The sequence below is a fragment of the Etheostoma spectabile genome, chromosome 5 (genome assembly GCF_008692095.1).
Source record: "Etheostoma spectabile isolate EspeVRDwgs_2016 chromosome 5, UIUC_Espe_1.0, whole genome shotgun sequence".
Taxonomy (NCBI): Eukaryota; Metazoa; Chordata; class Actinopteri; order Perciformes; family Percidae; genus Etheostoma; species Etheostoma spectabile.
The window spans coordinates 24,819,885-24,832,326 of record NC_045737.1 but is presented as its reverse complement, the minus strand read 5'-3'; the positions used below and the strand labels follow the sequence as shown (position 1 = coordinate 24,832,326).

Here is a 12,442-nt window from a genome sequence, read left to right as displayed (position 1 = left end):
CTCGGAGAATTTGAGGAACAAAGCAGCTCAAGAGTTCAGCCAGCTGGCTCCGGGCTTCAAGTCCACACAACATACAGAGCATCCCCATCTCGCGCTGTAGAATAGGAGGAACTTATTATGGAATTCATGACTGTGAGCAGTGAAAGTTTATCACCTCAGCTTACCAGCTTTGAACAATGGACACATGAAGTCTTTTTTACATGTGTTCCAGTGGTTACAGCTGGAGCCAACCCGCAGCCCCACTCCACCTTTCCTTTTAGCCTCTACACCTTGGTGGCAAGAGACTGAATCTCTGACTTCTGAGTCTGGGCGCTGAGTGTGGATGACATTGAGCTCATCTGGCCATGCATAGCCTTCTTCAGGTTGAGCAGGCACAGACATTGGGAACGAAAGCGCAGGTCAAAGAAGGCATACAAGAAGGGATTGAGGCAGCTGTTGACATAGGCCAGGCAGGTAGCGTAGGGGTGAGCCAGCAGCAGGAAGCGCAGGAAGCCACAGAAGTTGGGAGCCAGGTTCAGGTAGGAGAGGGCGTCCATGCTCTTTAGGACGTGGAATGGAGTCCAGCAGATGGCAAACACCACCACCAGTGTGGTGATGATCTTCAGCAGCCGCTTCTTCTTCTGGTCCTCCTTGCGCAAGTTGTTGAAGTGGCGTGTGACGGTGCAGCCGATGAAGCAGTAGAAGATGGTCATGGCCAAGAAAGGTAGGAGAAACCCCAAGGCAGAGGAGGACAGGCTGAGCCCAGCAATCCAGAGGTACTCGTGCCTCTGGTTCATGGTCACCAAGCTGAAGTCCATGGCACACGTGGTCCGGTTGCTGTTTTGGTCGTTCACTGTGGTGCGGAAGAGCAGCGTTGGCACAGCCAGCAGGCCGGACAGGAACCAAATGGCACCCAAAGAGGCCAGCATGGTGCCCCGAGAGCGCAGCCTGCTGCTTGACAGTGAGTGCACAATGGCCAGGTAGCGGTCAAAGCTCAGGCAGGTAAGGCAGAAAACACTGGCGTACATGTTGACCAGAACAACGTAGCTGCTGATCTTGCACAGAGCCACACCAAAGGGCCAGTGGTAGCCCAGAGCTGTGTACACAGCCCACAGAGGCAGGGTTATAACAAAGGTGAGGTCTGCAATGGCCAGATTTCCTATGTAGACATCTGCAGCCCGACGTTTTGATTTGGATCTCCAGACAGTAAAGATGACCACGCCGTTACCTGACAGGCCCAGGATGAAGATGAGCATGTAGAGGACCGGGATGAGAGAGTAAGAGGGCTCCCACTCTGAGAAGTCACATTGTGCAGTCTCATTGTCATCATAGTAGTCATAGTTATCAACATATTCCGCAGTAGTGATCTCCATGCTGCAGTAGAGAAGATCTTTAACAAAAAAAAAGTATCCCTTCCTTTTTCAGAAAAAAAGAAATTTTGTACAGTTCCAAGGCTTCTGATGTAAATTAAAGCAAAAATAGAGAGAATCAAAGGAGCTGTAGGCTCTGCTGAGCTGACTGCTGCTGGGAGTTGCAGGAGGGCAGATTGTGTGAGAGAGTGAGTGAGTGTTGACGCTGTCTGCCTTTTTAAACTCAGCCCTCCACACCCCTGGTTCCCTCCCAGGACAACCCCCCCAATCTCTCAGCCCTCCACCTCCTCCTCTCTCACCTCTTCTGGTGGGGCCCATCCCTCTGCCCCGAGCAGGCAGCTCAAACCTTCATTACGAATGTTTTCACACCATGCAAAATTAATAACCGTCTTTAAATAATTTTCAGGAGAAGGCAAATAGTCCGCAATGACCGATTCAATTCAACTTCTCAAATGCTAATAATTTGTCGAGACACGATGCCACATTGGCGTCTTGAAATAATTATATCTGATAGGCCATTTACAAGGTAGCTTACGTCAATCAATCAATCAAGCAGTTAATCAGTCAATTCCTTTTATATAGTTACATATTTTTTCTTACAACATAGTTTGGTTTTGTACGGAAGAGATTTAATTGGCGAGCGTGAGCAAGTTCTAATAACAGGCTATAACAATATGCTAATAATGATATTCATCACACAGTGGATCAGTTTTTGTCCGTCACTAAATAAATGGGATCACATAAACAAAGCGGACAGATGCAGACCTGTTGGTCAGGTGGCACCAGCTGCCGCCCTCCACTTTTCTGGTGAAATATTGTTTCTATGCATTTCAGCCTTGCATTAATTTATCTGCGATTTTGTTAGAAACGGTGGATTTAGCTCATGTGCGGAACAGGTCTGGACATTCATCTCATCTCGTTTTACATCACAATCACTGTATTAAACGGACGTTAATTAAAAATGCAGACTGTCAGATGCGTCACATTTGGTCTCTCATTTTGTCGCCAGCGTAATTTCATGTGCTTGCAAAATATAGTTATCTGAGCTCAAAACATACAATTACTCGCTCAGGAATGAGGTACATAGGCTATATAATATCAAAATGAAATGTGTTGCAGCCAAACTCACTACATCAGGAATATTACCAGTTATGTGATTTGCCTTGAAATGACAGCGTGATTAGATCGACAGTGAATTGCAATCTGTTTGAAGATTAGATTAAACGTCAGCGGGCAGCTCAGGCGATGTGTGAATTCAATTCTCAAGTCTGGGGATTTATTTCCATGATAAAAGGACAAGCAAACATCACCGGTTTGAAACCAAAACAAAAGGAAACCTCACATTGACACCATCATTGTGCTAACAATGTCCATTTCTATGCCCTTTTCATTGAGCCTGTTGGTTAATACATGTTCATTTAACTGCCGATTCCATCACTTACTGATGGGAGTTAATGCAGTGCAATTTCCAAGGCAAGAAATTAGAAAATTATATGATCTGTATAGCCTTTTAAAACTAGGGTTTTCCAACAATAAAACACCCTGCCACAAAAAATTAGGAAAGTTGAGAAAAAGATTGTTAACATCCAACCGAAAGAAACAATTTTACATTGTGGAAATGTAACTTTACAGCGCAAACATCAGCTAAACTACAGATTGATTCAATCAGCTCACGGAATAGGTTATGTATGAACATATGGATATGTTTGCCTATTTTTAGACCTGCAATGATACTCTTAGCCAGCTTAAGTGAATTGCCTTCAGTGAAACAAAGAGTGGATTTGACATCCACATCAAAACCCAAACATGGCCCGGCCAGAGCCCCACTACCACAGGAAGTAGTTGCAAGCTGATTACTGTTGTGCCGAGAGAAACAAAATCCTGACTTATTTATGACTTATCTATTGCCATTTGCCAAGAACACACACCACACACAACACACACACCCACACACACACAACACCACAAACACACAAAACACAACACACACACACACCACACACACCCCACACCACACACACACAGGTCCCACCTCTACCTCATTCCCCAGGGAGAGGATTGGTTGCCTGCTGCTTGCAGGCCCGGTATCCCTTAGACAAATAAATTAGTAAATTTAAAAAATAAAGGCAAGTAGATAAGAAACAGATGGTCAGATTAGACCAACGTCTTGGATATCTTCAGAAGACCTCCTCACTTGTTAATCAGAGCTTTTATAGGTGCCAAGATAAAGTCCTGCTGCTGATCCTTAGGTCATTTTTTTAGAGGGGTGGGAAGATGATCATGAGCTTTAAAGGAGGATTTACTTTCAAAAGAAAATACAAATAAACTATGAAAATGCCATGTTTTGACCAGAAGTTACGGGATGGTTTTATTTTCTGTCATATTTCCTTTTCATCTTATATCACCATTGCTACCTTGCCACCAATAGCTGCATTGTGTCACAGTGTTTTCTCTCTTATGTCTGGACCACACGTGTCCCTGCCACTGCTGTGACTGCTTTTGATCTGCTGCTGTAATGACCCTGCTGCTGTGATGTGACTGCTTCTGTCTCACGCTGAACATTAGCTTCTTATTTGGTCAAGGGTATTATTGATGCAGCCATTCAATTTAAAGGTGCTGCTATCACAGGATTTGTAGCAGCTGATATTCTTCTGAAAAGAGCGAGTTGTGTGATATTTCTTTTTACCAAGTTCACTGGAGTGAATTGACAGGCGACTTGGGGGTCTTTTGCATTGGCCGTAAAGTCAGCTTCATTCTGGTCAGAGGGGGAGATAAGTGATTGAAGGTGTAATCTGGGACTTGGGGTTTGTTTGAAGTGTAAAAATTGATGGCAGCACACATATCCCCCTCTCTCTTCCTTGATTTGTGGCTAATACAGCAGACCCCAGGCCCCACAAATCATGCTGAGACACCCGGGGACCAGGGCCACAGGGGGTCAAGCTCACACTGTGGTGTCATTTCAGAGACAATGTTGGTCCCTAAGTGCACACAGTCCCTGCTAAAAAACACTTTATGTTCCACTATGTGGAATAAAATTAATTATTCCCATTGGACCGAGATTTGCGTTTCCATTCAATCTTATAACTAGCTGTGAGCCATAGCACTGTACATTTCGCGTCGGCCTGCTAAGTGCCGACTCTGCTACATGAGACGAGGTCTCACTCCTGTGCCGTGGAGCCAGTGCCACACCCTCAGATGTGCGAGGGCACAGCTCCCGCTAAGGGGGTTTGCTAATCGGCAGAGCATCTTGTCAGCGTGCAGGTTTTCTGTGTGTCCGCTACTCCTGTGTGACAATTTGCTTCTGCCTGTGTGCAGTTTCAGTGCAATAAGAAATGAAACAACACAAGAAAGCACAAAGATGAAACATATTGTCATAGTGTGAAATGGAAAGTTCTGTAAATAACTTCCAGAGCGCATTGTGCTGTGCTGTATGTGCCTCATTAAACCCTTAAGCTTGAGGTCAGCTATATCACAAACAGCTATATCTTTTCTCCACATCTGCCTAATCTGGACCTCAGCATTGAGCTGATAAGTGAACTCCACCCAATCATTGGAAATGTTTGCGCTGATATGGCTGCCCTATTGTTTCATTTTTGGCGCTCTAAGCAATTTTCTCCTGATGAGCAATGCACCTGTAGTAAGAGTGCTTTTTAACATGTCATCATGTATCCCAGATTAGGTTAAAACAATGGATGTTAATTATTTTTTGTTATCAGGAAGACTGGACTATTATGTCTCTTGTTTAGAGTTTTGGGGATTTTTTTTACTGTACTGTCTGCTGTACTATTGTTGGTACATAGTTTAGGGACCGTTGACAAATTATTGGAGTGGGCAGACGTTTCACCTACACCTTGACTAAGAGGAAAAAATACTATACTGTATTCCTATTTCTATAATACAACAGCACACAATTGGTACAACAGTTTTCAGTGTTAATAACTAAACCATAATATTTTTCAGGAACAAACTTTTTTACAAATTCACCGACTGCTAAAATTATGACTATGTTGTTGTCCACTGCATATGACCAAATGCACCTTTTTGACCTGTGGCACATAGAAATGCTATTTTTACGTACATTTGTTAAAAGAATTTTGCAATAAATCTTAGAAGATTAAAAGAAAATATAAATCTTGGATGAGAAAAGGGTAGATTACCTTCTGCTGCTCTCCCAACCCTCTCTGTTTTCTGCCCAGCCTTTTCCCTTATTACTTTTTGCAGAGTCACAAGAAACCGTTCCCTTAAAGGGGAACTTCACCGACTTTACACATCAAATCTTTTCATAGGTGTTGAGGAGTGCTACAGGATATTTGGAAAAAACTTGTACTGTGTGGCTTTTGCTGCCTCATGTGATGTCACTTGAGTCAGTGTCAATTTGAAATGTGCTGTTAGAAAGAAGAGTGCTCGCCAGAACTCTGTAGCCAACTCCTCATCTCTGCTTGAGGCTAGTGGTTCAAGACCAAATTAGCCTCAACTAGCATAATACACCCGAATCTCAGATCTCTATGGAAAATCAGTGTCAGCTGCCGAGTTGCATTATGGTTACTGAAGGCGCCAAGTTTTGACAAGGAAGAAAAATAAAAAAAGATGTCATCTCTGGTTCTGATTAATTGTGATACTTTTTTGTCCATTGTGAAATCGACAATGCTGAATCGGTGGCGAACTTTAATGCTTGTTGCTTCCTTTGTTTTTGATGCTGCAGAATGAAGAAGTGCAGTAAATCCCTCCAGATTAATTTATTTTAACGTTTATTCAGTGTCAGTGAACTAGACATTTACGTTTGTCAAAGGAATTTTTTTTCTAAGATAGCTCAAAAGGAGCGGCGGCTTTATCTGCAGCAGAAGTCGTGCTGTCTGTGTCTGGGAGACAGTTTGGTTTGACATCCGTATCAAAACCCAAACATGGCCCGGCCAGAGCCAAACTACAGCAACGTTTGCAAGCTGATTACTTCTGTTGCCGCGAGAGACAAAATCCTGACTGTTTATTTATGACTTATCTACCTTCCTTATTGCACGTCTGCCAAGAAATAAACACACACACACACACACACACACACACACAAACACACACACACACACACACACACACACACACACACACACACACACACACACACACACACACACACACACAAAAATTACATTTGAGCCACTGCTTATATAACACTTTTACTTGTCTGACACTCTCCCCTCCTAATGAGAATGTTTGTTTTAAACTCTTCATGAATGCACCAGTTTTAAACAGGTAATCATGATGTGAAATGTAAGTCAACAACAACCGATTGCAAGCTCAAATCCCTGCAGCTGTTCATCGCTGATCTCTGCTCGTCCATCCTTGTTGTCTCATCCAGTAGCTTGGTCAGGAACAAGGAGGTCACAAGGTGTTTCCCCTCTCCCTTCTCAGGACTCTGGGCCACCCCTGGGTCCATCCTCTTTCTCTCTCTCTCTCTCTCTCTCTCTCTCTCTCTCTCTCTTTCTCTCTCCACAGTACACTGTGAATGTATGTTTGTCAATGGACAAAACAGCAAGAACCACAGGATGTGTTAAAATAGGCCAGTTTGTCCTCTCCCACTAAGATGCTTCTGTCAGACATTTGTTTTATAGCTGCATAAAGTTGCTCTGTTTATTTGAGAAATTGCGTGATTGAATGATAGTATAAATATTATTTTGTGTTGAGTTGTAAAAATAGATCAGAATGGTGGTGATGTGAAAATATCGAGGACGATAACTCCTCTTATCTTGTCAGTTTTCCATTCACTTCACAAAGGAATTATTTTTATCAGACAAGTAATTTCGTACATAAAAAAATGAAGTGTACATGTGAACACTTGAGATTTATGTCTCACCTGCACTCATGGGGAAGATCAGGAAGGAAATCCTGTAGAAACCGTAGGAAACAATGACAGGAGAAAATAAAGAAGCGGGAGATGAGTCTAATGAAAGAGAGGATGTGAGGGAAGACAGAAAGGGACAAAGGACAGGGTTGATGAGAGGGTAGTGGCAGGCAGGCCAGTTCTCTCTGTGTAGTAGAGTTAATAACAGGGATTAGGAGCCAGGGGGACTGCTGGGATCTCCCGGCTCAGCCAGATTTCAACCCGGCCCTCCCATCATCCCAGGAGATCTGCGGGAATCTGACTCCATTTGGTCTAAAATCTCCTGAGAAAACAAAAAGCCTGTGGCTCAATTAGGAGGAAATTAGTCTCTCCATCCACATTCCCATTCTACTGGAGGGCTGATATGATGTTCAAAATCAATTACCTGGCCTGCTTTTAAGATAACCTGGCTGTTTCTTTAACGTTGGATGCTCATTCTTAATTGTTCAACGAGGAGATTCATTCTGAAGTGACAGGAAATGTCTGGATCTCATAATCAATAATAAGTGGCAGAATGATTTTTGTCTGTTTTCCTTTAAACTAAAGACACAGAAACCCAAATCCTGTTCTTGCTATGAGAAGTCATAGTGAAAGACCAAACAGGAGCCCATGTGAAAACCATGTGTGTCGCAGACTTTTTATTTAAAGTCTGAGTGGAACTTTTGTCCGTTATTGGATCGTTTCCTTCAGTACAGGAATGAAAGAGCCGTCACAGACCTGACTGGTACTGAGAAAGACCAGAACGGAGTCTCTGACAAAAATGCTTGGTGAGTAAAACCATAAACTCAAATCTCAGACAGACATCAGTGGGCTTTAATTGTTTTGTTTTTTTTACACCGAAATTACTTTTTACGGGATTTAAAGGCCTTCAATGTGCGCCATGCAGCATGGCAAAATCAGCACAAACAGGTTTATGGCAGTTACTGTAAATGGCAAGTTCTGAGTGTCCCAACACTGGAGCCTTTTAGAAAAACCAAGCAAGTTAGCTCCCACACTATGAGCATGTCAGGAATACCTAGACTATTTATATCTCAGAATATTTATAATCAACATGACATTTCATCACAGACAAGCACTGTTACATTTTGTTCCTATTTCAGCACCAAATAAGACAATGTTTTTCCAACAGTTTAAATGAAAAAACCTTGGAGCTAAGAAGCTGTTTATGTACCATGTAGGAATAGTTTGGTTTGAGTGTCTGAATATCCTTTAAAAGGAGATTTAGCAGATTCAATGGTCATCACAGGTACAAAACAATAAAGTGAATGCTCTACTGTTACACGTTTATGGTTGCTGTTAACCTTCTCATCAAACTTAAGAAGTTGTCCTTAACATTCTTGCCACTGGGGAAACTGCAAAGGATCTTCAGAAAGGCGACAGTGTGGCGGAGGCAGCACTGTTTTCCCCATCTGTCAGCTGTTTGACAGACAGCAACAAACTGTAAATCAGTCACCTCTGAGACGAGGCCAGCCCTCCCCCTGCTCAGAGCAAACAAACCATAGGGTGTGTGTGTGTGTGTGTGTGTGTGTGTGTGTGTGTGTGTGTGTGTGTGTGTGTGTGTGTGTGTATATGTGTGTGTGTGTGTGTGTGTGTGTTCGCCTTGACAGTGCATCGTCTGCATATTATATCCATGTCAAGTGCTGCTGACACTACATCACTATCAAGTGGGTCAAGTGGAAAATCTTTACACAAGCTTATAAATTAAATGTTGTTTTAATTCAAAAGAAATGAGATACACGCGGGTGCCTGGGTAGCTCATCTGGTAGAGCGCGCACCGGCCCTTTGCATGTCATTCACCTTCTCTCTCCCCTTGTCCTCACAAATAAAATGCCCCCCAAAAAATCTTAGAAATGACCTGCACGCTTGTGGAGTTTGATAAACACAGCCTACTTGGTCTGGTATAACCAGTCACTTATAAAGGGCAAATGGTAGCATAGATACTGTACAACTGACTTTACAGCAAACAGAGAAACTGTGCTTTAAAAAATAAGGAGTGTTTTTTATCCAATGTTAAAAATTTCAAAAAACTTTTTCCCAGCCTTGTAAAGTTTTTAAAATTAAAACAAAATGCCAGCAACTGTTTACTAACCCAACTCCTAATATTCGCATAACAGTAGTGAATGGAAACCTGCATTAATTTACATTTTGTTTTGCAGTTTTTCTGGAAATAATTACATCAGAAAAGGCTGGCACATTCAATGTTCCGTTATCTTGTAATTAGTCTCAAACTGAAAGTGGTTTTTGGGATGACAAATGCATGAATACAACATAAAATGAGGAAGGACAATCATATTTTAAAACAAATTTTAGGACCTGACACTGTGTATTTGTGCCCGAGTAGATCCCACCCCTCGACATTGTGGCTTTGCAGGGACTGATCTAATCTGAGGCTGTCTGTTCTGAGCTGGTCTGCCGCCACAAGCTACAGCTCCTTTAAAAGCTGACAACTGCTTTAAGGAGACTAACAATAAAATCAACTTTAACACGTCGACAACTTTGATGTGCAATCACAAGGCGAGAGGAAAGGTTGGGGGTCAGAGTGGGAGTAAAAACATCCTCTGACTTGCCCTAATTGTTTCAGCATCTGTTTTGCTGTCACTGTCACCCACACAGGCCAAAAACACTAAAGAAACCCCCATTCAAAGTTTCCACTCAGTCCATTTCCTTTAATCAAGCTGCCCTTGCAGTGTCTGATTGCCAGTCCAGACCTTGGCTTCGTCTCGCCGTCCCTTCATCTCTGCTTTCTGTACAACTCATGTTGTCACTCTGCAAGGCTTGCCCTTCAATAAAACTATTATTTTCCTTTCAAGAGCAGCTGATAATTACATCAACTCATTACAACTGATGATTGTGATCCCAGAATGAGACTGGAGGAAGAAGGGTAGGATTGGGCCAGCAGGGATAGGCAGTGTTTGAATGAAAGTCAGGGGCCAGAGCGGGCTAATGAAACAAGACCAACTGGCTGTGGAACGTGGCCTTCCCATTATACACGTACTTCAGGTTTCTAAAAGAGGAAGCGGGACACTGTTAAAACACAAAAGGTCCAGATGTGAGGCCCCTTGAAACACATCTCACTGTCTACCCTGTGTTGAATGCTGACAAATTGGCCTTTAACGATCCCAAAACAGGCCTAAAGTCAATGTCAAAGCCACGTGTCACTCTTCTGAGCCCTGTGTGGGAAGGCTAAGTGCCTCCAAAAAGAAGCTGGGACGCAAAGAAAATATTTGGACAAAGCGCAGCACGATTTCAGCCTCTAAAATGGGTTGATCTACATGCTCGGGACTCAACACATGTTGTTGCACTTCATCTCGCTCAAGGATTGAGGGCTTTAAAACACAGCTGAGGGATTCAGTAAGACCTCTTTCAATATTATGCATTATGCATTATTATGTGAATAGAGAATGCACTTCAAACCTTTGTAAGAACACCTTTTTAGACCCCGAAACAGGCGAGAGTGGCAGAAAAAAAGCTATGGCCTGTTCATAATTTAGATCCATACTTGTGATACAGAGTGCGGCCTAATCCTTTGAGCTACCAGGATGACCTCGGTGGCCATGATGCCAGTATATGTGTTGACTGGCAGCACGACTCGTCCAGCTAGGATTTAGCTGAAACAAACAGCTGCAGACCACATCTCTCCCACCCCAACAGTGTCCTTGCTTTGATCTACTGCTAATCACCACAAAAATACTCTCTACACTTAGTTTAACATTAGTCAAAAGTGACAACCGTCCATATATAGAGTCCAGATATAGTATCAAAATGTGATACTGCTCATGAATCAGTACAGCGTAAGGAATAGGTGGAAAAGCTGTGACTAATGCTGACCTGGGTAGGAAACAGGATTTGATCTTATTCCTCCACACAAATCTTTGCTGTTACGTCGTTATATACACGGCTTCCATATGGATGTAAAATCACTGAAAAATCTGGAAGAACCATCTCGAAATATGATCTTTTCTGTCCACTAGTGACAACCAGCCACATTCACAAAACAATTGAGCAACACTGTTGAGTTTCATTTATTTTGATGGGCAACTGATCACACAAAATTTATACTGTGTCTCCATGTGAAGGCTAAAAGTCTACAAGCAGATTAGCAACTCTGGGAGTCTTCCAAAACTAGACTATTCATACATTATACAACTACTTTACATACTCATGTGCAATACTATGAATTCTTTTGGGGAAGGATTTTTCGGAAGTGTGCACCATTATGGCTTAAAACCAGGACCCTGCCTCCTGTGTTTAACCAATGTCTTCGTTCATTGCAGCCAAGAAGAACAAAGTGTGACAAAGGCCTCCATCCAATAAGCAGCCTCCCACAACTGTGTATTAACACCTTTACATTTCTGATGTCTAAACATCCACATCACAGCCATGATTTGAGTCTGTTTACATTACACTGTAGACCCCACTCAGGGGACCCCATCCCCTGAGTGGGAATACTAAACAGGAAAAAACATTCAGCTTTACCCATCGTACTGCCCTGACACTATGTACACGATTGATGCAATGGGTGTAGGGTTCAACAGCTCTACCCTTCCTGCCTTTGTTGGTCTTTGTTTAGTGTGGTATGTCTTCATTAACGACGGGTGCCCCTGTGAGTGACCCTTGATCTACAGGTCCCTCCCGAAAGATGACACTTCATGTTACATTTCAGTGTTAGTGGAAGTTTGAGGTATTTCATTTGTAAATTGAGGAGAACTTGGAGGAAACTATGTACCTGTTTTCCTGAGTATCATGGAAACTGAGTGCTTTTTAACAGATGATTGAGGTGGGTACAACCCTGAGGGACTTTAGGATTAGGACTGAGAGGGCAAGCCCAAACCTGCTCTCTTACCTCTCCTTCATGAGCCTGTACAGACTGACTTTACAACACATTGTGTTGAGGGAAATATAGGTGAAATCTGACTGAACAAACCTGCTAATTACAAAGGTCAGTAAAGATGCTTAAAAAAACTTTTCATCACAGTTACATTGAAACATATGAAAAATGTATTTAGGTGTCAAGTTTAAAGTCAGTATTCTGAGAAGTAAAGTAAATATTCTTACTTTTAAAATTCAGATTTAAGAAAAAAAAAAAAACTCTGAATTCTGACTTTTTAAAAATCCGAATTCTGACTTTAAGCTTAGAACTCAAATCCATTTTTCACATGTGGCCCTTATCCTCTTCTGTAGAAACCTCCATGATTAAACAGGCTGAACATTCTCCCCCTCA

At 42.5% G+C, this 12,442-nt stretch overlaps 1 protein-coding gene and 1 long non-coding RNA gene across 2 annotated transcripts; one reads left to right on the top strand and one right to left on the bottom strand.

Moving 5' to 3' along the window:
- On the bottom strand, positions 1–1,547 carry aplnra (apelin receptor a). Its single transcript, XM_032516697.1, has one exon. It carries the CDS (start codon positions 1,350–1,352, stop codon positions 264–266), a length of 1,089 nt encoding a protein of 362 aa, XP_032372588.1. The 5' UTR covers positions 1,353–1,547; the 3' UTR covers positions 1–263.
- A 480-nt stretch (positions 1,548–2,027) lies between these two features.
- On the top strand, positions 2,028–11,075 carry LOC116690006 (uncharacterized). The gene is made up of 3 exons (XR_004332129.1): positions 2,028–2,156; positions 4,015–4,018; positions 11,065–11,075. It is a non-coding gene; the product is annotated as an uncharacterized LOC116690006 (long non-coding RNA).
- The last annotated feature ends 1,367 nt before the right edge of the window (positions 11,076–12,442 follow it).

Bases quoted from the DNA above. Each gene is read 5' to 3' on its own strand.
- aplnra (XM_032516697.1), bottom strand. From the start codon at position 1,352: ATGGAGATCACTACTGCGGAATATGTTGATAACTATGACTACTATGAT.